Source organism: Perognathus longimembris, chromosome 11 (assembly GCF_023159225.1).
Source record: "Perognathus longimembris pacificus isolate PPM17 chromosome 11, ASM2315922v1, whole genome shotgun sequence".
Lineage (NCBI taxonomy): Eukaryota > Metazoa > Chordata > Mammalia > Rodentia > Heteromyidae > Perognathus > Perognathus longimembris.
In genome coordinates, this window is record NC_063171.1 from 68,916,781 (window position 1) to 68,943,307 (window position 26,527).

Here is a 26,527-nt window from a genome sequence, read left to right on the forward strand (position 1 = left end):
TGTCCTGCTTATTCTTTAATGTTCAGCTAATAAAACAGTACTTTTTCTTTGTTTCAATGTATTTGTAATTAATGAAATTTGCCAATAATCTTATTACTAACAAGAATAAAACTTTTAAAATTGTTTGCCCTTTGTACTTATTCCCTGATGAATTTTATATCCAATGTTCTATGTACTAAGCACGCTTATCTTATTGATTCATAAGATACACTGCGGGTGCAGGATTGCCTGGACATTTCAGGCAGACTTAATTTAATTGGTGTTCCTTTTGAAGCAAATGTCTTCATCTCATGTGTTACTGACCATTTAAAAACTCAATGGCATGTTCTGCTTTTAGTAACTTTTTTTTCTTTACAAAATTGCTCATAATACTTTTAACTTTACTCGTGCACTAATAGGTATCCAAACATACTTAAAAATACTGGTCTCTGGATATGCAATGGTCTGTTAGTCAAATGAAGATACTTATTCCACACTAACTTACATTAGATAAACCTGAGACTTCTGACTTCAGTTCAGGATCATCATCATTTTTTGAGTAATTTTCACTGTTCAAATATACATAACTTCGAATTGCTGCTGCTAATAACCCATCAGTCCATTTCATAGTGTTAGGATCCAGTTGTCCAAATAGCTCACCAAGAGTGATGCACTTTGGATTTAAAACACAAATATCTATTTTTCCTTTTCTTCCTGGAATCTGAGAAAAATGTGTACGTCAGTATCTGTATTTGTAAGACAGCAACTATAATACAATTATTTAATTTTTTGCACTGTTAATATGAAAGGGTTTTCAAAAGCCTTTCATTAAAAAAATTCTCTGTAAAGGTAGCAAAACTGACATTGTGAAATTAGCCCTAATACACAATCTTTTTTGAAGTCTAAAATAAGAGCTTTTATTAGTTATTCTTAAATGGGTAGTAATGGTTATCAACTTGCTATGATATTTCATTAACATTTTTACAGTTAAAATATGTAATGAAAGCAGTATGGGAACAATTGGAGAACATTTACGATGACTCCTCAGACATTAAACATAGATTTACCATATGACCCAGCATTTCTACTCATAGATACATATCCAAGAGCAATGAAAATACATTTCTACTCCCAAGCTCATATACAAATGTTTGTAATAGCAATATTTGGCATAGCTAAGAGGTAGAAAGAAGTATCTATGTACGATGAATTGCTTAACAAACAATTGCTTAACAAAACAATTGGATAAACGATTATTACAATTGTTCTGAACTAAAATGAGATGAAGTACTAATACATGCTGTACCCAGGATAAACCCCAACAGCATATGCTAGAAAAGAGGGCCCACAGAATATACAATTCCTTCTATATAAAATGCCCAGAGTAGGAAATCCATAGAAATGGAAAGGCAATTGGTGTTTGTCAGAGAGTGGGGGGAGAAAAGACTAGCAAGTGATTCCTTCATGGAAGAGGAGTTGGTTGTCATCATGCAGTCATGAGAAGGTTTTCAAAGTGCAGCCTGGTGAAGACTGCACACCACGGTGACCTCAGTCAATGTCACTGGACTCTATGCTCTTTGAGACTGCTGCTTGTAAGCCAGGTGTGGGGTATATGTATAATCCCAACTTCCAGGGAGGCGGAGGCAGGAAGATTATGAGTTCGAGGCCAGCTCAGGCAAAAGTATCAAGATCCTATTTCAAAAGTAAAAAACAAAAAGGACAAGGGCATGGCTCAAGTGGTGAGGCCCTGAGTTCAATCCAGAGAACCTTAAAAATTCATACACAAGTGTTTACAAGAGCAATATTGTGTAAATTTCTTTCTTTCATGTTCTGGTACTGGGGCTTGGATTCAGGGCCTCACATTCTTTCTTAGCTTTTTTCCTTAAGGCTGGTGCTCTTTATCACTTGAGCCATGTGCACCACTTCTGGTTTCCTGCTGGTTAAATGGAGATAAGAATCTCTTGGATTTGGCTCTTCAAGGCTGGCTTGGAACTAGATCCTTCAGAGTAGCTAGAATTATAGGTTTGAGTCACTGGATCCCAGCAAGTAAGTGTGTGTGTGTGTGTGTGTGAATTTGACCTGGCAGTATGTGGTAAAGTTATACTTTGCCATCCAGAAGCATACACACTTATCTAAGAACACACAGTAAAAGCACTAAAGAGCATTCCTATGATAAAGAGGAAAAAGACCAGATAAAAATAAAAAGCTAAATTAAACTAAAATAAAAACATCTTGACAAAACTAATGAGAAGTTGTGAACTAAAGAGGATGACCCAAACAACTCTAGTCCCTGAAATTATGCCTGCATCCTGAATATGCTCATTACAAATATACACACATATGAATGTACACATGAACATATATACACACATACATAAAACTAAAAATGAGAAATAAGTCAATAAAAATACTTAGTGAAATAGAACATAAAATGTTAATTGAAGTATAAAATACCATACAAACAAGTCGAGAAATTGTTTACTAGAATACGTACCTTTGAAATAGATCGCCTCTCTGTAATTGCTAAGGTGTCTATAATTGGTAACAACACTAGTGCCTTTTCTAAAATTTTTCTGGCTGTTGTCTTTCCTCCGCCTGTTGGACCCACTAGCATCACACCCACACAAGCCTAAAAGAAATATAGAGTTATTCACTCATAAGTTGTCTTAACAATTGATGTACCAATATATCTCTTTTTATATCCTCCATCTTCCTTCAAATCATTGGGGTTGATGTTGAGCCACCATCCTCCCAGTCACCACCAAGAGCTGGGAGAACAGGTGTGAGCCACTGTGTCCAGCTGCCCTGTAACTTTTGATTCATAAAGATTTCTTCTCTGTGTGGGTCTGGCTTACCAAATGCTCAGCAAACTCAACCCTGATTCCTCTCACTGTATAGCCTCAAACCAGAAGATCCATTCCCTCTGACAAGGGCAGGGGTCTGTCCCTCGGGCTGTGCCAATGATCTAGCTATACGGCCTGCCACTTGGAAAACTTAAGACTGGGGGGTTGTGAAGTGTGAAAATAAATGACAGCTACCAAACACACAAATAGACTCCTGGGCCCGTGATGAGGGCCTGGTCTTTGGTGAGATTACACAGAATCAATTGGCTAATTGAGCCTTCCCTGCCCAGACTGCCATGACTGCTTTATGTATACGACATTGCACGCGGCATCGGGGCATGCTCACCATCAAGACACTGCAAACTTGGGCAAAGGAAAGGATGGCATGTATCTGCTGCATAGGCTACTGCTCCATGTAAGGCTTGATTCCTCTCAAAGGTTGATGTAGTTAGTGGTCTCACAGTGAAGGCAGGAAGACTGGGCTAGACCTGAGCCCAAAGGCTAGTTTCTAGCACACTGACCACCACACATCTGGGATCCCTGAAGAGCCACTAGTGGTGCTGAATTGATGCTGAGGAAATTTCAGATTGTGAGGTCACTGCTCCAGCCTAGTCAGGGGATGCTGGTTATGTCTTTAACTCTTGAAACTAATTTGTACGTGTATACACCCTGCAATGCATAGGCACATGGTATTACAGAACACTAGAACAGACATTTTGGACTCTATTTCCGCTACCTTTTCTCTGCTCCCACACCTTACACTCAGGCAAAGAATTGTCAGCGTGAAATTCTATCCATACCTGTAGTTGAAAATAAAACTGTATGATCTTCTCTTTTTGAGGTGGCCAATGTTGAAAGCCTAATATTTCCGTTGATATATATATAGCTTTCTAAAAGGAAATAAAGTATGGTAAGTGCCTTGTAAGTTAATCCTTTCATCTTTTTGGAGAAGGGCTGGCTATCTGGGGATCAAACCCAGGGCTATGCACAAGCTTGCCAAGCATTCTGCCACTGAGCTGCACCTTTAGTTCAAACCCTTTAAATTTAATCCTTCAAAACCTCTACCTAGGTACCATTTATGGCACTCTAAGATGGCATTTCCTTGTTTATGGTACTGGAATTAGAACTCAGGGCCATGTGCTTGCAAGACATATACAATTCTTAGTTTTTTAGTTCATTGACCTGTATCTCTGGAATAATGAAAATTATTACTCTCCATACAAAAGTTTATATTCATAGACTTCTGGTAGCAAATTCACAAACTCTCTCTCAGCTTCAGAACCCTGGCTCCATACTGTTTTTAGGAACCAACTATTGTCAGAGTACCACTATCACATTACCCTATGCCATTAAAGTAGCTTTTCAATGCTATAATGAGTATTTTAATATTTCAATGTTAACAACGTTCTACGCTAGCAAACAAAACTGCTAAGTTCAAAAACATGATCTAGTTATACAGTAAAATATTCAAGGAGTGTCCTGCAGCTTGAAAGGCTTCTTAATTTTCTAGCAAAGGAGTAAATGGTAACTATATCTACACAAAGCAAGGATTATCCTTTCTTTTCTCTGGCATCCCCTAGTCCATTCTTCATTCCTTGCATCCCTACAATGAGACAGAATGAAGCAGCTGCAAGAGTTGAAGAGACACTTGGCAGATATTAGGAAAAGAGGCAGCTCTCATGGCAAGACTAATGCAGGTTGGCAGTCAGCTGGGAGGATTTTTAAAAGAAGAAACTCTAGAGTTTATTAGACTGTCCACTAAACACCCAGACTAGGAGTAGTTTTAGACAAAGAAGCTATGAATTTTGTCTAGTTAATAATACCAACCTTGGTGCCTGCCAGGATATAAGCAAGTAAGAATAACAGCTTAATCTGGACAGCCAAAGACATTGAGACAAGCCAATCCCTCTCAGCTAGGTTTTTTTTTTTTTTAAATATCATACGTTGGAAGGTTTTAAAATAAAATCTATGTATGATGTTCCTTGGAGCCAATTGGATTGTGACCTGTACATAGTCTTCATTACTTGATGTGGTTTCTGTAAGTACTTCTCAGTCAATTTTTTGGTTGCTGTAGGTAATATGTGCACATTTCAGGTTTGTTGGAGATAAACATATGAACAAGTAGGACCAGGCATAGTTGCCTCTTACACATGACTCGTTCTCTTTTTTCCAATGAGCAGTGTCAGCAGCATGCTTACAGGATGCGTACTTAATCAGATCGAGCTCCATGTGGCATGCTATACATAGCTGCTCACTCTGCAGCCATCAAAACAGCAGCACTGAAGACTGCATCTCTTCAGATTCAATCTGAAAACAGGGCAGGCTCCAGTGTCTCACACTTGTCACCTTAGCTGCCTAGGAGGTTGAGATCTGAGGATCATGGTTTGAAGCCAGTCAGGGTAGGAAAGATTTTTATGGGATTCTTATCTCCAATTAATCAACAGAAAGCCAGAAGTGAAGCTGTGGCTCAAGTGGTAGAGTGCTAGCCTTGAGCTCAGGGATAGCTCCCAGGCCCTGATTTAAAACACACACACACACACACACACACACACACACACACACACACACACACGCACGCACATGTAAAAATGTAATACCAGGGGTACCTAAAAGTTATGACTAGATAAAGGAGAAGGGAGTCTATGGGCTCTTTCTGGGAGATACAAAAAGACGCTCACAGGCAGAAAATGAAACTTGCCATTTCCATTTTTTCCCCATTAAAGCAAAAGTCCTCAAAATGTAAATATAAATCAAAATCAAAAGATTTTGGTAGTTAGTTGAGAATCAATACCCACTGTATTTGTCTTGGAAGCCTCGCAAAGCAAAACAGAAAAATAAATTTGCATTTTTATTAAAATAAGGAACAAGGAAAATCTACAAAACCCCAAACACAGGTGAATACTGTTAACACCACTGAGCTCTGTTAGGCTGGTGTCTGGACAGAGCAGGGTCAGGAAAGCCCAGAAATCCAGTCAGGTGGAAAAAAAGGATGGAACAGTACATGATTCCTGTTAACTAAGAGGGCTGGAAATAAAACAGTGCATGAGTAATGATACTCACAACCACTTACACACAGGCTTGATTCCCAGCACTGCAAAACAAGTTAAAAAAAAACACAAAACACCAAAAAACTTGTTAGCTGACAATCTTAATGTCTGACTAAATAGAAATAGCTTTTGGGCCCAAGAGGGCTATAGTATGCTGATGAAAAAGAAAGAAGATATATAAGCATGTGCATAACTTACAACTTCCAAGTTCTTTAAGTTACAATAACAAAAGTACAAGGAAGTAGCTTTATCAATGAGTTAGATCTCACTAATCCTCCCTCAGAAACTGATGGATCAATAAGACTAGGCAGATATGAAAACTCTGAGAAACAAAGAATAGTCTATGTATATCAATGTCTATATTCATCAGCACAGAACACATACTACTTTTGGCAGTATCTGAAGCTTTTGTAAAAAACAACCATTCCTTAGGTGACACACAGAACTTTAATAAATCTAAAAGGACAAACATATGAACTAAAGAGCATAGTCTATTACCAAAATTAATAACAAAATATAAAATCTCAACTAATATCGATAGTACACATAATATTGAAATACCATACATTTAGGAGCACAGTAAACTCCTGGGTTATAATTTCCTTTTACAAAAGAAAAAATGAAAAAATTAAGCACACACCTATAAGCACAGCACTCAGGAGGCTAAGGTGAGTCAGATTGCTGGTGTGGGGCCAGCCTGAGCTGCATAGTGAGACACTGCCTCAAAAATCTAAAACCAACCAACCAACAAAAACACCAGGGGCTGGGAATATGGCCTAGTGGTAGGGTTCTTGTCTAGCATGCATGAAGCCCTGGGTTCGATTCTCAGCACCACATATAAAGAAAAAGCTGGAAGTGGCACTGTGGCCACTGTGGTACTGTGGCTCAAGTGGTAAGAGTGCTAGCCTTCAGCAAAAAGAAGCCAGGGACAGTGCTCAGGCCCTGAGTCCAAGCCCCAGGACTGCCCCCCCCACCAAAAAAAAGCTAAAATCACCATCACCAATAATAATAAGAGAACATTCCATCGCATAGCTGCAAAGTGCACATTCTCTTCAATAGCACAGGGAAAACTTCAATAGACTATAGAGTTGGCCATAAAGTAGTCTCCACAGCATTTTAACAACTGAAATCATTTCAGCATCATTTCTGATCACAATGGTAGAAAACTGGAAATTGATAAGAATTTTGTTACTAAACAAATACACGAAATTAAACAAGATAGTCCTGAAGAAACAATGTGTTAATGAAGAAGCTGAAAATTATAAAATTTCTTAAGATAGATGATAACCACAGCAACACAGCAAAACCTCCAAGAAAACAGAAAAAGCAATTCTCAGAAGGAAGTTTATAGGAATAAGCACCTAAATCGAAAAAGTACAAAGATCTCATATACACAACCTGCTATACATTAAGAAATAGGAAAACAAGAACAAACCAAACCTCAAATTAGTAGAAGGAAAGAAATAATGAAGACTAGTGCAGAAATAAATCAAAGTATTTTCATTCCTACATCTGCTATATAAATAGAGCATCTCAGGAATAACTCTAGAATTTTTAAGCCATATTTAGTGTTTAACCTAATTTGTATTCTGTATCAAAGTAATTAGTTTTACGTATGAAACTGTAACCTCTCTGTACATCAGTTTGATAATAAAAATTTGAATACAAAAAATAAATAAATAAATCCAAGCTCTTCCCATACTCTCAAAAAAAACAAAGTAATTAGTTTTAAAGGTCTTATTACCTCCAAGGCAAGTTGATTTTCTTTTGAAACTTTCACTTCAGGAAAAATATCTCCTATAATCTTTTCAAAAAGTGGGACATCTTCAGGAAGAAATTTTGATAGGCTGGCTTCTTGGATGGCCTTGATAATGATTAAAGCTTCATCTGCTTCACAATGATTATTGCAGCTATCCCTTTAATGGTTGAAGAAAACCAGTAGGAAGAACGGTCAGCAAGTTGGCGTTCTATCTGAACGCCCTTTCCCCCTCCCTCACTGGCCAGCGGCCATGCCGTGTGTTGGGATTACTCAGGTCCTCTGCTCCAGGTCTCCAATCCTTAATCACTAATTCAGGGATGAGCACAATATCACTGAGATTTTAGGATCAAATAAAAAAAATGAATTTAGGCTAATACAGAGCAAAGTAACCCTCTGATTTATTAAGAGTGTCTAGGAGGATGAAAACTGGGCTTGCCGCTGAGAGCAATCGCCAGAATCAAGTTATATGACTGTTCCTGTGAAGACATGAGTGACGTGACTGTCACCATCAGGAGGTGCTGAGCAAGCCGACGGGACAGTGACACACTGCTGTCTGCCTATGCTTCTTCTGCCAACTGTTTATAGTGACTGCTGGCTGTCACCTCAACAGAATGGGCTATGCATCTGATTTCTGTTTCATTAGCTTCAGGTAGCTGTGTCTGCTTTGCAAAGATTGTTGTGTCAAAGCCATAGTTACAAAGGAGAAGCAAGTGCATGGCATTACAAATATTCACTCAAGGGGCTGGGGATATGGCCTAGTGGCAAGAGTGCTTGCCTCGTATACATGAGGCCCTGGGTTCAATTCCCCAGCACCACATATACAGAAAACAGCCAGTAGTGGTGCTGTGGCTCAAGTGGCAGAGTGCTAGCCTTGAGCAAAAAGAAGCCAGGGACAGTGCTCAGACCCTGAGTCCAAGCCCCAGGACTGGCCAAAATAATCTACCTTTCTTTCTTTCTTTCTTTTTTTTTTTTTTTACATTTTATTTATTTATTTATTTATTTTTTCTCAAATTTTTATTATCAAACTGATGTACAGAGAGGTTACAGTATCATACGTTGGGCATTGGATACATTTCTTGTGCTGTTTGTTGCCTTGTCCCTCATGCCCCCCTCCCTCGCCCCTTTCCCTCCCCCCCCCCAGATATTCAGTTCACTTACACCAAACAGTTTTGCAAGTATTGCTTTTGTAGTTATTTCTCTTTTTTTACCCTGTGTCTCTCAAATTTGGTATTCCCTTTGACTAAACTCCTATTTTAAATCGACTTCATTATATAAAATTCTACAGATTATTTTTTTTTTCTGACTCCCTCGGACGGAATGCTAAATTCAAATTTCAACTGACCACTTATATTCCCGCTTCTTCTTTTCTGCCATTATTAAAACTGTCTTCAACGATCTCATGCCAAAATCATAATGATCCTATAAAACAAAAATTTTAAAAAATCTGTGTTTTTAAAGGTTGTGTAGGAAAAGTAAAACAACTTGAAAGTAACTGCACAAGAATATGAATTACTGGCCATCTGTGCTATGATGGGAAAGAGCAAGGTGATCCCGGGACGCCTGGGTTCTGCTCCAGGTAGTGCTCTCGTCCTGCCCACCCTCACTGGAACTCCTCTAAGTCTCTCTCCATCCGTGTCTCTCCAGCTCTCTTCAGATAGTTTTCAACAATCAGCTTACGTTAGTAGTAGAAGTAATATTTCCATACATGCTCACAACGTATCCCATCAAACTCACCTCTTCTTTCCCCATATTCATCCTCATTAACTCTCCATTTGCCCACACACTCTTGCTGACACCCTCCAACAGGGCATTTTACTTTCCTGTCATTCTTGTGTGTGTGCTAATTGCACAAGTGGTTTTTCCATGGTATTTCAGGTGTGCATTTAAATAACTATCTCTATTGCATTCTCTTTTCATGCTTCCTAACCCCCTACTGATCAACAGCTTTCACTGTGACCCCTCATGCCACTTCATACACGGCTGCAAAGCACTTTGAAATTATTTACCCTCCATCTTTCTTTTTCCATCTCTCCTCACCCTCTTCCTCCTAACAGTCCCATGGTTAAAAATCATGTCCTATCTACACATCCATGTGTATTTGTAAACGTACATGCTCATGAATATGAATGCCTTTTAGATCCTGCTCCTACAAATAAGTGTAAATTTGATATTTAGCCTTTTGAACTTGGCTTATCTCACTTAACATAATGTTCTCTGACTCCTTCTATTTTCCTGAAAACAACATGATCTCCTTGTTTTATGGCTGTGTAGTGTCCGTAGTATCTAAGAATTGTGTTTTCTTTGTCCACTCATCTATTGCGTACCTCAGCCGATTCCACAGTTCAACTATTGTGAACATCACAGCAATAAACACAAGTCTGCAAGTATTTGCCTTGTGTCTAGATTTATAGTCCTCCAATTGTAATGCCAAATAGTGGCATGGAAAGGTGATGATGCAGGTCTAATTGTAGCTTTTTTTCTTTTTTTAGGAACCATCACAATGATTTCCATGGTGGTTACACAGGCTTACCTTCTGTCCAGTAGTCTATAAGAGTTCCTTTCCCCCTGTATCCTCACCAGCATTTCTTGTTGTTCCCTTATGGACTGTCATTCTTTTGGGGATGAGATGGAATAATCCCAGTGTCGTTTTGATTTACATTTCCTTTATGGCTAAGAATAATGTACATTACTTCATGCATCTGTTAGCCATTTGTACTTCTGAGAATGATCTGTTCAATTAGCTTGCTTATTTATGAAGTATATTGTTCTTTTGTGGTTTTGTGATATATATTTTGGGTATTAATCCTTTATTTGTTCAATCCATTTTATGTACTGTTTCTTAGTTCTAATAACTGTTTTGTTTTGCAGAATTTTTTTTTTTTGCCAGTCCTGGGGCTTCAACTCAGGGCCTGAGAACCAACCCTGGCTTCCTTTTGCTCAAGGCTTGCACTTACCACTTAAGCCACAGTGTCATTTCCAGCCTTTTCTGTTTATGTGGTGCTAAGGAATTGAACCCAGAGTTGCATGCATGCTAGGAAAGCACTCTACTGCTAAGCCACATTCCCAGCCCAGTGCAGAAACTTTAATTTGATAAAGTCCCATCTGTCAATTCTATTCTTGTTTTCTGGGCAACTGTAGTCCTATTTAGAAAATAATCACCTGTTCCTATGAATTTAGAGTCTTCACTATGTTTTACTGTAATAGATTTAAAGTTTCATGTCTTACTTTGAGATCTTTTATCTATTTAGAGTTGATTTTTATACATAGTGAGAGAGGGTAAATTTCAATCTCTTGAAAGAAGATACACCAGTTTTGCCAGCACTGTTTGTTAAAGAGACTATTCTTAAGTGAATGCTTTTGAGTACTCTGTCAAAAATTAGATGGCTATAGCTGTGTAGTTCTATTCCTGGGTCTTCCATTCTACTCCACTGGTCTCTGGGTCTATTGTTGTGCCACTCCCATGCTATTTTTTGTTACTGTGGCTGTGAAGTGTAATTTGAAGACTAGTATCATGATGCCTCCAACATTGCTCTTTTTACTCAGGATTGTTTTTGTTACTCAAGATCTTTGATACTTCCCTATTAATTTGGGGGTTGACTTTTTCTATTACTGTGAAGAAAGAACTTGGGACTTTGGTGGGTATTGCCTTGAATCTATAAATTGCTTTTGGCAGTATGACCATTTTAATGATATTCTGCCAACCTACAAGCCTGGGAAGTCTTTCTGTCTTATGCTATCTTCTTCAATTTCTGGTTTTCAAGGTTTATAATCTTGATTGTGGAGGTCTTTCACCTAGTTAATACCTAGGTATTTTATTGTTCTTGAAGCTATTGTGAACAGAACTGTTTTCTTGATTTCTTTCTCATCCTATTCATTTCTGGTCTATAGAAGAACTACAGATTTCTGATTATTGACTTTTATATACTGTTACATTTCCAAAGGTGTATTTTGAAAAATCAGATCTAGAAGTATTTTGAGAAATCTGTAGGGTCTGTTAGCTATAGTTGCAAGGATAATAATAATTTAACTTCTTTCCTTCTTGAGTCTCATTTGTTTTTCTCTTGATTTACTGCTCTGGCTAGAAATTCTAGTACCATACTGACTAAAGGTGGGAAGAGTGGGGATTCTTGTGTTGTGTCTAACTTTAGGTTCTCCTATTTTTCTAAATTTCCATTTCCTCCATCATTTAATGTGATGTTGGCTATAGGTTTATCTTGTATAGTCTTAATTCAGCTTAGAGTCAGTCCATTTATTTCTAGTTTATTCAGAATTGTTATCATAAAATGATGTTAATTTTTGTTATCTTCTGTGTCAAGATGGTCATGTGGTTTTTGCTGTTGATCCCATTTATGAACATATCCTTAACATCTCTGAGATAAAGTCAACTTGACCATGGTGTAGATCTATCTTTTCAATATTTTATTGAGTTCAGTCTTCAAGAACTTCACTGAGAATTTTTTGCATCTACATTCATTAAAGAGACTGATGTATAATTCTTTTTTTTTTTATCTTGTCTGTTCCTCCCTCTGTCCCCGCCCCCCTCATCCTGGGGTTTGAACTCAGGGTCTGGGCACTGTCCCTGAGCTTCTTTTGCTCAAGGCTAGCACTCTACCACTTGAGCCACAGTGCTACTTCTGGCTTTTTCTGTTTATGTGGTACTGAAAAATCCAATCCATGGCTTCATGCATGCTAGGCAAGCACTCTACGACTAAGCCACATTTGCAGCCCTTGTCCCTGGTTTTTAAATGAGTGACATACTAGCTTCATAGAATAATTTTGGCAGCATTATCTCCCTTATTACTCATGGAAGAGTTTGATGAGTATTTGCATTAGTTCTTCTGGAAAGATCTTACAGAATTTGACTTTGATTCCATCTGGTTCCGGACTTCTCAGTGCTTATTATAGATCAATTTAAGTGTTATATGTTGTCTCATCCAATTTTGGTAGGCTACGCATGTCTAGGAATGCAACTATTTCTTTTACATTCTCCAGTTTATTTGAGTAAAGGTTTTCAAAGTATTCCCTCATTATCCTGTGGATTCTGTTTATATTTGTATCTTCAATTTCATCTCTAATTTTATTCATTTGGGTTAGATTGGCTAAGGTATTATCAATTTTATTTTTTTAGACAAGGTTTCGATATGTTTAACACTCCAGGCTCAAACAAGTCTCCTGAGCAACTGGGATTTCAGAGCCACACCACTGTGCCCAACAGATGCCTCTTTCTTGTGTGCCAGTCCTGGGGCTTGAACTCAGGACCTGGGTGCTGTTCCTGAGGTTTTTGCTCAAAGCTAGCACACTACCACTGGATCCACAGCTCCACTTCCAGCTCTTTGGTGATTAGTTGTAGATAAGAGTTTCACAAGCTTTTCTTGCTGAAGCTAGCTTTGAACCATGATCCTAAGATCTCAGTCTCCCGAGTAGCTAGGATTACAGATATGGGCCTGGCCAAATGCCTCTTTCTTAAAAGGAAAAGTAAGAAGAGTATTAGCAACAGTCACCATCTGAATTGTCTGTGAATTGAAGAGAGAAACTTGGAGAGTATTGTAAAAGTATCTTTGGAGAAAGTGGGATTTTTGATCCAAATCATTCTGGATTAGAAATAAATTTTCAAATTGCAGAACAGTAATTCTCAAAGTGTGGGACTCAAGTCAGTATCATTAGAAACAGCTGATTCTTAAATCTGAAAATTCTCCAGCTCCACATCAGACACAAAATTAGAAACTTGCACTTGTGTTTTGACAAGTCCCCCAAGTGATTTTGGTAGGCAATGAAGCTTAAGAATATTGTTCTAGATGTTAAGTGACTTGAAGTAACAGGTGCATCATTACTCTCTCCAGATTTTCAGACAAAAGGTCTAGATTTTGACTGATTTTCAGATCTTGCTTTTGCCCTGCACTGACTTTGGACCAATGACTTCTTTTTCTCAACTAGCTGACATTACATATGCGAACTACCACATCCAGCTTGTTTGTTTCTTTTTTCTTCAAACTTGATGTTGTATTAAAATGATGAAGTCCATGTGGGGTCGCCATGGCAGAGGTGCAGCAGCTCCGGGTGCAGGAGGCAGTGGACTCCATGGTGAAGCGTGTGGAGAGAGAGAACATCTGGAGGATGCTGGGCCTCATGTTCCGGTGCAGCGCCACCTGCTGTGAAGATAGCCAGGCGTCCATGCAACAGGTGCACCAGTGCATCGAGCGCTGCCATGCACCTCTGGCTCAAGCACAGGCCTTGGTGACCAGTGAACTGCAAAAGTTCCAGGACCGCCTGGCCCGATTCACCATGCATTGTAATGACAAAGCCAAAGATTCAATAGATTCAGGGAATAAGGAGCTTCAAGTGAAACGGCAGTGGACAGTTGTGGGACCAAGTGTGTGGATGACCACATGCATCTCATCCCAACTATAACCAAGAAGATGAAGGAGTCTCTCTCATCCATTGGAAAATAAAAGTCTTTGCTAGTGACCATGGGGCTCAGGGCAGGAATCTATTTAATAAGAAATGGGAATTTTAGTTTCTTAAGCAAAGTTTATAAGTGAAACTAAGGATGGCAACAAGTTTAAGGCATATTTCACTTGCCTCTGGACATGATTCTTTTATGTTTTAATTATAGAAAATGAAATGGAAAATACTGGTGCTAAATTTGGGTCACAATACCATGAGAAAGTGTTCTAGAGCCTAAATTTCATGTGGCAAGTGCTTTTCTTGGCAGTAGAGATCTCCCATGTACCAAGCCAGAGATCCTCCAACTACCATATTCTTACTACACAGGTTGCAACAGGTTGGCACATTCTTGTAACCCGCCTCTAATCTGGTGAAGTTTGAGGAGAGGTGTGTCTATTGCCAATTCCTGTTTACTATAAGTGTCATGACACAAATTTCTAGGAGTTATAAAGCAAATTCCAGTAGATCATGAATTTAGAAGGGGAAGAAAATGCTTCTGGATCTTTAGTTTTGCTTGGTTTTGCCTGAGTTAGACTTAGGATATGGACTTGGAAGAAACAGTGGTTTGGATGAGAACTTGAATGGTTCCTTTTGCCATCAAGATGTAAATTTGAATTTCTGGCATTTCTTGCATTTTTCAACCTGGAGGTCATTGCTGAATCATAAAGGTCAGTGTCACACTTGAGGCTGGAAAGCAAAGAGCTTCCTCCACTAGCTAATAAGCCCTGAGGCTTTTTGTAGCAGAATGATAGGATGGTTTTGGTAGTGATACTTCCCATTGCAGGGAAAAGGGATACATAAATACAGTATTCAGTAATAAACACTAAAATAGGAACTACTGTGTAGTTAAGAGAATTGTAAAATACTAGAAACCAAAATCCTTGGATTCTGTAGAAGAGAATGGAATAAAAGCCTAAACTCAGCATTATTTACCTAGCCCCTGAATTCATAGATCCTAATTAAGATCATCCCCTGGGCACAGAAGGTAAAAAATTAAGCAACATCAGCTGAGAAGAGCTGTAACTCCCTTAGAGCAAAGAACATAGACACAAACTCATTACCAAATACCAGTATGCCAGGAGTCTTTACTACATGTGGTATTGCCCTAGTATAGCATGGCACCTTATCTTTTGTGTAGGGACCATGTCTTTTTTTTTTTTTTAACCAACTTACTACTTGAAATTATAGCCTGTTTGCTGTGTCAGGGATGTGATATATATTTTTCTAGTGGTATGATTTTTAAACAACCTTATATTGTTTTCCCACTATCTGGATGATGAATATTTAACTTTCTCAATATGCTTCTTGTTATATGTGAAATAAATTTCTTATGATATCCAAAGGAAAAAAATAAAATGATGAAGTATACATACACAAATGTGTGTATTAAAATGATAAAGTATAAAGCACACAACTATAAGCTCATCATATTTTCAAATAAAGTTAAGGTTTACCAATAACAACAGTGTCTGCTTGTTTTCTGAGATAAGGTCTTGTTAACTTTTGCCTGGGCTGGTCTCAAACCTCAACCCTCCCATTTCTGGTGTCTGCCTAGCTGGGTTCATAGAAATGTGACACTATGCTTGAACCTTTAAATAGTTTGAGAAAAGTAATTCCTTACCTGTTGTGAAAGCTGCTTGCTAGCTAATTCATAAAGATGAACTACCTTTCCAGAGAGCAATTTTGCAGATTTGAAGCCAAATGAAAACAGTATTACTTCGGTAATCATTTGAAAGTTAGGTGCCATCATTATTATCGGGCGAAACAGTGATTTTAGGTTGTCTGGGAGCTCTACTCGACCTCCATAGCTTAAGAGAAAAGAAAAATGTAACAACATATAAACCCTCAACTCTCCAATTTTTCAGATGATGAACCACATAAGGTACTTGCCTCCCAAATAATTCTACTGGCTGTCTGTATGCTCTTTATCCTAAAGTTTCGTTTGCAGAGTGGTTTATATTGTATCTTTCATCTCATGAAGCATCCTGGAAGACCATACTTCTTCCAATGCTTTTCCCCACAATTCTTCACACCTCAGCTTTCCAGTTCCCTGGACTAATACGGTATGCCATCAGCATTCAACCAGATGTTTTATGAAGCTGCTTACACAAATCTGTGACCCCTGCCTGTGTCATCATGGTGATAAATGGCTGACCTTTTCCTTTTTTTACTGCATATTAAGAAATGGAAATGTCCCCTGGTCAGGGACTCCATGTGAGATCACCATGTGAACAAGTGAAGAGCTATTATGAAGTATCTGTTCATGGAGGGTGGGGGAGGAGAGGAGGTCTGAAGGCTTGGAGGGTTTGGAAGTTAGATACATAATGTCAGACACATTCATCTATGATTAAATTTTAAGAAAAGTATTTTAGTCAGTGTCTATTCCTTCCACATTCACTGGTACTTACCTAGGATTCATGGTGATAAATACTGCACAAGACATATTCATGCGTATTTCTTTCCCATCCAGTACAAACCTACAAGACATTATAGTATTCACCACTAAAATTAATTGCTTTATATAGGACAAAGTATGTGATAACTGCAGTGAATTTGGGGGCTTTCTTTCATCTGTGTTACATTAAATTCAAACAGTACACACGAAAAAACTATGGTGAGAGAGAAGGAAGGAACCCACATTGAGCCAATGATGTGACCTCTGCTGGCCGCACGTGTATGCGTTCTCTTCTAAAGAAGTTGAAGGGATTTGGAGGACCCTTGTTGATGCTACAAGGTCCCATTTGGACAGATGACACAGGAAAGAATGAGGGTGAGGAAAAAATGTTGGGTGAGAACAGAAGACAAGAATGGGAGCAGCTGTCTGCTCCAGCTTCAAATAGTTTGCCTACCACATTGCCCCTTTCCCTAGGTAAAAAACATTGGGACAACTGCGAAATAAACCGTTGGTGGATATTGGCATCCTATAGTTGGCCCCATTAGGATTAGGATAGGAAGAGAGCCTGTACAGATTTCTTAGATGACTACTACCAAAGATGAAGGTGAAAACATGAGAAAAAGAACAACCATGACAGAGTTCCACGGGAATAATGAAGAAGTTTTGCAGAGGCTGAGGTATACAGAAGAGTGGGGTAATGTGGTTGTGGCAAGTCCACCTTCACCCACAGACTTGCAAAGTCTACTAACACAGGCTTTAAAGAGTAAAACCACAAGCTGCATCTATTACCACGAATTAGAAATGTTTCACAAAAATTTTAAACCCACAAATCCATAAAGTAAATCATGTGAATTGCTGAGTTTATCTCAGGGAATAACATTTTACTTATATTACTAAATGTTACATACATTGTTATTGCATATTTTTCAATGAAAGTATCTTAATTTAGAGTATTGAGACAAGAAGAATTTCTGGAGATCATTGCCAGTTATACATTTGACAAGAGGCTAATAACTTGAATATACAAAGAGCTAAAACAACAACAACAACAATAACAACAACAACAACAACCCTAAAGCCTCAAAGAATCAATAACTCAGTAAGTGGGCAAAAAAGCTAAACAGACACTTTCCAGTGGAAGAGAAACAAAATGGTAAATAAATACATAAAGAATGCTTATCATTCCTGGCCATAAGAGAAGTGCAAGTAAGAATAACACTGAGATTCAATTTCACTCCAGTAAGAATGGCCATTGTTGAGAATGTGAACAGCAGCAAGTGCTGATGAGGATGAAAGAAAAAGGCAACCTAAAGTGCTCTTGGTGGGGGTGTAAACTAACTAGTGTAACCACTATGGAAATCAGTATGGAGAGTCCTCAAAAAACTAAACATAGGGCTGGGACTATGGCCTAGTGGCAAGAGTGCTTGCCTCGTATACATGAAGCCCTGGGTTCGATTCCCCAGCACCACATATATAGAAAATGGCCAGAAGTGGCGCTGTGGCTCAAGTGGTAGAATGCTAGCCTTGAGCAAAAAGAAGCCCTAGGACTGGCAAAAAACAAACAAACAAACAAAAAAAAAAACAAGAGAAGAAGAGGAGGAAAAAACTAAACATAGAGTTGCCCCAAGATCTAGCAATACTACTCTTGGGCATTCCATATCTGAAAGACTGCATTCCATGCTATAAGAAAGGCACTTGTACACATCCATGTTCATCACAGCACAGTTCACAACAGCTAAGTTACAGAAATAGTGCAGGTGCCCCACAATGGATAACAGGATAAAGAAAGTCACACACACAAAATGTAGTTTCAAATGGCTATTAGGAGAAATGAAATTGGTATTTTCAGGAAAACAGATGGACCTGGAGTATACTGAGAAAAGTAAACCAGGCCTAGAAAGACAGTGTATGCTTTCTCTTATATGTGGGTCTTAGAGCCAGAACACACGTTTTCATATGATCACACATAGAGGCATTTGCTTTTATATGCTTTTCGTTGACTACAGTATATGCAGGAGTGGGTCTCCATGGAGTAAACTCTTGCAACACTTAATAGGCAGTTTAACAGAATGAATACCAGAAGCTGAAATCAGATTGTTAGGGACTATGATAATGGGAGTGGGGCAGATGAATGAAAAAAGGAACTGGGGACAAATAGAGCAAGAACACTCGATGTATATACATGGCAAAGGAAATGTGAAATGTGAAATGAGCCTAAGTGGGGGGAGGGAGCAGACAGAATGTGGGAGAAGGATGAAGAGAGTGACTCAGAACAGAAGGCACTGGACACTTAGATGGACACATTAAGTTATAATCCCTTATGCAGTCTTTTGAAGTTCAGAAAAAGTAAACTGAAAAATGAGGGGTTTCAGGTATGAGGCCAATCTAACTTTTTTTTTAAGGTGTAGAGGTAAAAATAGCCACAACATTTGTTTGTTTTGTTATTCAAGCGAAATAACCTCAAATAAAAACTTAATAAGAGAATTTAAGATGGGAAAGAAAGCAGCTGAAATGTATTTTCATCCTTGATCTGGAAGGTAGCTCCAGAGAGTGTTCTAAAGCCTAGGTAGGATGCTGGATACCTTTAAGTTCATGTGAAAATCAGCACTAAACAGTGGACACTTGGTGACTGTGGGCATATGGGTTCAAAGAGACAGCCACCACTCATGCGCAAGATGCAGCTTTCTACTGCAGATGCTTGAAGCATTTTGCAACATAAACCTGGCCAACTTCTACTACAGATATGCTAAATTTTAACACATCCCAAAGTTTCACTTCAATAAAGCACATTCACTTTCACCTTGCTGTCCAGGACACCATTTGCTGTTTGGAATACATGCTCACAAAACTCAGAGTAGAGAAACACATAGATGATCACATAATTTAAACACAATGGATGATTTACAGGACAAGCTTCTCCACATGAAGTGACTTGCATAACATATATGCAAACATTTAGAGTTTTGATTTTTAATTTTTTTCTGTACACTAGTACTTTGGCTTCAACTCAGGACCTCATACTCTTGCTTAGCTTTTTTGCTTAAGGATGGTGTTCTACCACTTAAGCCATACCTCCATTTCTGGCTTTTTGCTGGTTAACTGAAAATAAAAGTCTCTTTGAGGGCTGGGGATATGACCTAGTGGCAAGAGTGCTTGCCTCATATACATGAGGCCCTGGGTTCGATTCCCCAGCACCACATATATAGAAAAGGCCAGTAGCGGCGCTGTGGCTCAGGTGGCAGAGTGCTAGCCTTGAGGGGGAAGAAGCCAGGGATGGTGCTCAGGCCCTGAGTCCAAGCCCCAGGACTAGCAAAAAAAAAAAAAAAAAAAAAAGTCTCTTTGATTTGGCTGCCTAAGCTGGCTTTGAACTTGATCCTCAGATCTCAGCCTCCCAAATAACTAGCATTACAGGCATGAGCCACTGGGTACTGCCCAATTTTTTAAATTTTGGTTTATTATTTTTTTGGCCGTGCTTGGTCAGAGCTATATGTAATAAATCCATGATTAAGGCAAGCTTTCTGCAAAATTTTCATATTATTTGCCAAGAAAGGAAACATGCAACACTCAAACATTGCTTTAAAAATGAATAAACATAAAAATCCCAAAGACCCAAACAGCTATTGAAGAAAAATATTTAACAATAATTAGACAAACAGTAAAGGTAAGAACAGAGGGAACAATACCTAATGGAATAGTTGTCTTTTGCTGTCTTAATTTCTAGCATCTGAGAGGCAATGACAGAGAGGACTTCCACATCAAGCAGGTTGAATTCATCAAAGCAGCACCAGGCTCCTGACTGAACCAAGCCAAAGAAGAATTTTCCCAGTACCTTAAAACAAGCAAACAACACAGAAAAAAAATATATTGATTTCAGATATTATTTTTAAGTCAGTTGAAACTTTTTGACTTGGATTTAAAGTTGGGTGCACTCTTCCCATCTTATATCCATCCAGAGCCTTCCGCATTTCCTCTGCAGACTCAAGGAACTATCTAGTCTGCCTGCTTTAAGAGAAAGCTGCACCAAGGGACCATGGACCTGGCAATGGGGACAGAGAAGGACACACACTGGGGATGAAGTGGGCGTACAGTGGGAAAATGCAGGGGCACAGCAGGGGTGCAGTGTTGACTCCACTGGGACACAGCAGGGATGCACAGTGAGGATACAGCAAAAGCAGAAGGTACCCAGTGGGGATACGGCAAGGTCAGTGGTGCCACATGGGGGCGCAGCAAGGCTGCAGTGGGCACAGCCCTGTGACAGTGGGACAGCAGCTCCTCCTCTTTTTCTTCTTCTTCTTTTTTTGGCCAGTCCTGGGGCTTGGACTCAGGGCCTGAGCACTGTCCCTGGCTTCTTTTTTTTGCTCAAGGCTAGCACTCTGCCACTTGAGCCACAGCGCCACTTCTGGCCGTTTTCTGTATATGTGGTGCTGGGGAATTGAACCCAGGGCTTCTTGTATACACCGCAAGCACTCTTGCCTCTAGGGCGTATTCCCAGCCCCAGCCTCATCTTCTTCTTCCTCCCCCTCCTCCCTCTTTTCCTGTTCTCCATCTCCTCCTTCCACTCCCCCTTTCCTTTGTCCAGTCTGCTTCTTTCTTACTCCTGACACCTGCATGACCACCACATCAGCAAAGAGACACAGACCAACAACTCTGGGTCTGAAGGTTTGGATAATGACTGAGAACATGGTGCACACGGTGCCCAGCTCCTACCCCCTGCAGGCACCTCTCCCAGAGAGGCCCAAGGGGAAAATAAACAAAGGGCGTGAGCCCCTCCCTCTCCAGGGGAAATGCCCTGAGGACTCCAGGAAGAACAGTGCTGACCTTTACACTCTCACTTCACTGCCCCACCTCATGACGGCCCTGGACAGCCCTTACAAACCCTGAACCCAGATGTGTGAATCACAGGGACAAAGCAGACAAGACTAGAGAAGAAATCCTCCCAGTCACATTGTTGTAAAGACTCTGAACTTAAACAGGAATTAATTTTAAAGGCAGCAAAATTAAAGAGGGAACTTCATTGCAAATGAAAGAAGATTAGGATAATTGCAGAGTTCTCAACACAAAGTCTGAATGAACTGAGAGCATAGAGAAGTATAACTCAGCTCTGAATGGCAACAACTGCCAATCTAAACTAGTGTGCCCAGTGAAGATGCCATTCACAGTCATCTGATACTTGGCAAGGGGGCCAAAAATATATGGAGGAAAAAAGACAGCCTCTTCAATAATTGTTTGGAAAACTGGACCTTCATATGTAGAAAACTGAAATTGAATGGCTTGTAATCATGTACTAATATCAACTCAAAATGGCAGTCCTGAGACTTGGAAACTACTATAAGGTGAAACAGGAGAATATTAGAACTTACAGGCATAGGCAGGAACTTTTTGAAGAGAGTTTCAGGGACACAGCAAATAGGACAGAGACTTAACTAATGGTACTACATCAGACTAAAAGGATTCTACACAACAAAGGGCATAGTTACTAAGTTAAAAAGACAGCCCATGAACTGGGAGAAGATCTTTACCATTTATACATGGGACAAGGGTCTAATATCCAAAATATAAGAAGAGCTCAAGAAACTCCTCCCCCCAATTAATAACCCAATCAATAGATAGGCAAAGGAGCTGAATAGATACTTCCCAGAAGAAGATATATAAGTATGGCCAATAAATACATGAGGAAATGCTAAACATCCCTGGACATAAAGGAAATGCAAAGAAAAACAACTTTGAGATTATATCCTTTCCCCAGTTAAACTGGCCAGCATTGGAAATTCAAACAGTAACAAATGCTGGTGGGGAGGTGGGAGAAAGGAATTCTGTTGCCCTGTTGGTGGGAATGTAAACTAGTACCACCATGATGTAAGGTGGTTTGGAGATTCTTCAATAAACTAAACATAGAACTTCTCCATGACCCAGCCATATCATTCTTGGGCATCTACTCAGAGCATTACAAGTCAGGATACAGTAAAGACACTTACACATCTATGTTCAGAGCTGCACTATTCACAATTGTTAAGTTATGGAGATGGTCCAAGTGTCCTACGACAAGCAAGTGGATCAAGAAAATGTGGTACAATGAAATTTTACTCATCTGTTAGAAGGAATACAATTATGTCATTTGCAAGAAAATGGATGGACCTAGAATAAATCCTGGTTCAGTAAATAAGGCTCAGAGAGACAAATAGTACATGTTTTCTCTGATATGTGGAAGCTAGAACAAAAATACAACAGGACATAATAACTTATACAAGGCTCTATGCATTTGCACATAAAGAAGCTGACTAAAGCAGGGTATACTTAGGAGAGGAGTCCCAAAGGCATAATTCCTCTGAGCAACCAAAGTACTATTATAAAAAAAAATTCCAGGAAATGCATTTTTGGGGGTGGGGAAGGGGAGCATAGGGATGGAGGGAAGAGGAATGAACAAATGTAGTCATTGTATTCAATATCCACTATATAAAAAGTAAATGATGGCACTGGTGGGAAGGGAGAGGAGAGGAAAAGTGGGGGAGAATGAAGAAAGGGTGACACTGTATTCCTATCCTGACCTATGGAATTGTAATACCTTTATACAACTGTTTAATAATTACAATAAAAAATGAAAGAAACAAAAAACTGACAAGCAAAATGACATATCCTTTGGTTGAATACAGGTTAAGATGTCATCAATTTTACCACATGTACATAACAAGAAAGAAGAAGACATTAAAAAGCAAACTATCAGGCCTGAAGGAGCACACAAGGTAAGTAGACCAGATCTTGTCTTTATTTGTTCACCATGGTGTGTTTTGTTTATATTTCGCCAAATAAGTCACAGGGCTGAGGACACTACTAAGTGGGTAAGCTCTTGCCATATATGAGTGCTAAACATCTTTTTCTTCTAATTTTTTTTCAGTAAGTAAATATTTAGGATGACTTAAAGACTGAGAACTATTGCTTAAAGGAGTTTAGAGGAACTAAAATAAAAGTTACCTAATATTTTAAGTTTCTATTATACTCTAGGTCTCTATTTTACTCTACTTGCTTCAATTGTGTTTTTAGTCCTCTCACTACTTAATATTAAAGAATATTAATAGTTAATACTTTCAATACCTAATGTTTGTTTTCTCATTCCTAAATGAATTATTTTATGTGTATATTATTTTTATCCAGAAATTTTTTTTTGCCAGTCCTGGGGCTTGAATTCAGGGCCTGGGAATTATCCTTGAGCTTCTTTTACTCAAGGCTAGCACTCTACCACTTGAGCCACAGTGCCATTTCCAGCATTTTCTGTTTATGTGGTACTGAGGAATCAAAGCCAGAGTTTCATGCATGCTAGGCAAGCATTCTACCAGTAAGCCACATTCCCAGCCCATTCCAGAGATTTATGCTTAAGAATTACCTTATAATCCAAGTCTTCAAAACAGCTGAACACTACACAGTGTTTACCTAAGACCTGGAAAGAAAAATATAATATAGTTCTTTAATCATAACAGCAAAATTACATAACATTACATGTCCCACAGCAATAAAATGTCTTTGTTAAACTTTTGAGAAAAGTTTTGCAGTATGAAAAAATATGAATTAAAATACCAAATCAGTTTCACCAACTTCAATATAGAATAAATATGCATATACTGTTATAGCTGATTACTTCATATAGTACAAGTTTTTACTCAAATCTTCAATTTCAAAAACAGTAAAAGAGCTGGGTGTTTGTGTCTCATGCCTGTGATCCTAGCTACACAGGAAGCTGAGATCTGAGGATCACGGCTTGAAGCCAGCCTGGGTAGGAAAGTCCACAAGACTCATCTCCAATTAATAATCAAATAGCTGGAAGTAGAGCTGTTGCTTTACATGGTAGAGTGCTGACCTTGCACAAAAAAGCATGGAGACAGTGCCCAGGTCCTGTGTTTAAGCCTAAGATGGGAAAAAAATAATCACACCAGTGTCACAAACTATGTTCTCTGCTCCTATCTGTTCCCCTCTTCTCCACACAACATGATATTCATCCTTCACATGTCACGCAGTTCACACAGTAATATTCCAAGCAAATACAAAGCTTATGTCAGCTTACTGACATCCTAAGTCCCTCCACACAACATGCATTCAAAACTTAATTGCCCAAGGCTGGTGCACAACTGTAACCCCAGTGACTTGGGAAGTAGACACAGGGTGAGCTCAAGCATGAGCAGAGTTAGTGAGACCTTAGCTCATTCCTCCCTCAAAAGAAAAAAATAATTCAGAATATGGCTTAATTGGTATAGCACTTGCCTAGCGTGTGTAAAGCCCTGGATTCAATCCCCAGCACTACCCCCCCCCACACACAATTGATGAGTTGTATGATCTAATGTATGTACTTGATAAATGAAATTAACAACTGTAGGAATAGTGCAAGTTAAATTTTGTATATCAGGATAAAAATTAAAAATGAGGCTTTATTTGGGACATGAAAACCACTTGCCTTTGCCAGATCTTTAACAGTTTCAGTTTTTCCTGTCCCCGCAGGGCCAGCAGTGCAGCCACCTAGGTTCAGGCTCAGAGCTCCCAAAAATGTCAGCCAGCATCTGTCTGTGAGAGGCGTGATGACCAACCTTGGAGTGCATCCTAAGTACTCATAGCCATAAGTAAAGCTGGCATCACCTTGAGTAACATAACATAGCTTCTGTTTTTCATTCCATTTATACTTCAAATGTCTGGAAGCAAAATTATTAAATGCTCATAGATAATCTGGTTAAAATTACCTTTTCACACAAAGAAAAATCAAGTTAAAAAATGAGGAATTGATTAAAAAAACCCAAACAGAAGTCAAAATGTTAAAATAAATGAGATGTGATATAAAATTCACCAGTACTATATAATATATATATACATATATGACTATAAATTTATGTGCTTCTTTGTGTGATGTCAGTTCCAATGAAAGATTTATGTGGGTCACCTCTACTTTAAGGTATCATATAGTTCACTAGTTTCCAACAGGAAAGTGATCAAACACATTGCTTATTACAATTTGGATTCTTCTGAGGGAACTGAAAGATAGTTATTTAAGTATCAAAAACTCTGGCTGTGGCCCTGTGGCTCACACCTGTAATCCTAGCTACTCAGGAGGCTGAGATCTGAGGATCACAGTTCCAAGCCAGTTGGGGCAGGACAGTTCTGTGAAACTCTTATCTCCAATTAACCACCAGAAAACAACTGGAAGTGGAGCTGTGGTTCAAAGTGGTAGAGTACTAGCTTTGAGCACATGGAGCTCATGGACAGTGCCCAGGCCCAGAAAAACAAACCAACAACCCCCCTGTCCCCCAACACACACACACACTTTGGGGAAGTTGATTTCAACCTATCCTGTGAACATTGTGAATTGTGTAGCTAAGGATTAAATGTTTCTTCTTAAGGCTCTGAATGAAATTTGTGAACCACAGGTGATTTTATGAAAACTAATTCTTGACTACTTTATGTGCTTACCAGTACTGACTCATTTTTCAAACACATGTAAAAGATTACTTTAAAACAAATTATCTTCAAGTAGTTGTTCAGGAGGTTTTCAATGTAACATGTCACAATCTGACATCTTGATCAAGATGCATCGTACTCTGTCATCGCCTCCCCGCATCTCTCCAAACCCTGCCCATCCCCCCTCAGTTTGCCTGGTTCCATTTTCACATATGTACATTGAATATTATGACTGCTTCCATCCACCCTCCCTCCTCTATTTGAAAGGACTAGTTTGGGAATATATTTTACACTAAGTTTTAAAACAACATCCCAGAAAAGTTATCTCTCCACATTTTCAAAGTTCAGTGCTGTTCTAACTCAGAGTAACAGGTGCAGGCAGCACCATCCTCCTCTGATGGAGTGCTGATCCTCCTCGGCCCCTCTTTCTCCTTCCACCTGCACAGTGTGTTTGGTCATGTTGTCACTTACACATCTTTACAAACCACTTATGAGGGCTTGTTCCTTTCTGGAATGACAGGGCAGATTATAAAGAAATATAAAATATAAACTTTCTAAACAAAATTCAAAATAAAAAATTTTTAAAGTGTGCACTTTAACTTTGCCAAGTCTTAGATAAGAAAAATAA

The 26,527-nt window shown here is 39.0% G+C and overlaps 1 protein-coding gene and 1 pseudogene across 1 annotated transcript in view; one reads left to right on the forward strand and one right to left on the reverse strand.

The window, feature by feature from the left end:
* The window catches only part of Dnah14 (dynein axonemal heavy chain 14), a 199,822-nt gene that overhangs the window by 109,787 nt on the left and 63,508 nt on the right, over positions 1-26,527 (reverse strand). The window contains 10 exon segments of the mRNA XM_048358265.1: positions 485-700; positions 2,474-2,608; positions 3,623-3,712; positions 7,614-7,785; positions 8,971-9,047; positions 15,694-15,880; positions 16,481-16,549; positions 20,151-20,296; positions 23,846-23,892; positions 24,901-25,139. Of these exon segments, the coding sequence (XP_048214222.1) occupies positions 485-700; positions 2,474-2,608; positions 3,623-3,712; positions 7,614-7,785; positions 8,971-9,047; positions 15,694-15,880; positions 16,481-16,549; positions 20,151-20,296; positions 23,846-23,892; positions 24,901-25,139 (1,378 nt within the window).
* Positions 13,662-14,670, forward strand: LOC125359717 (annotated as a pseudogene).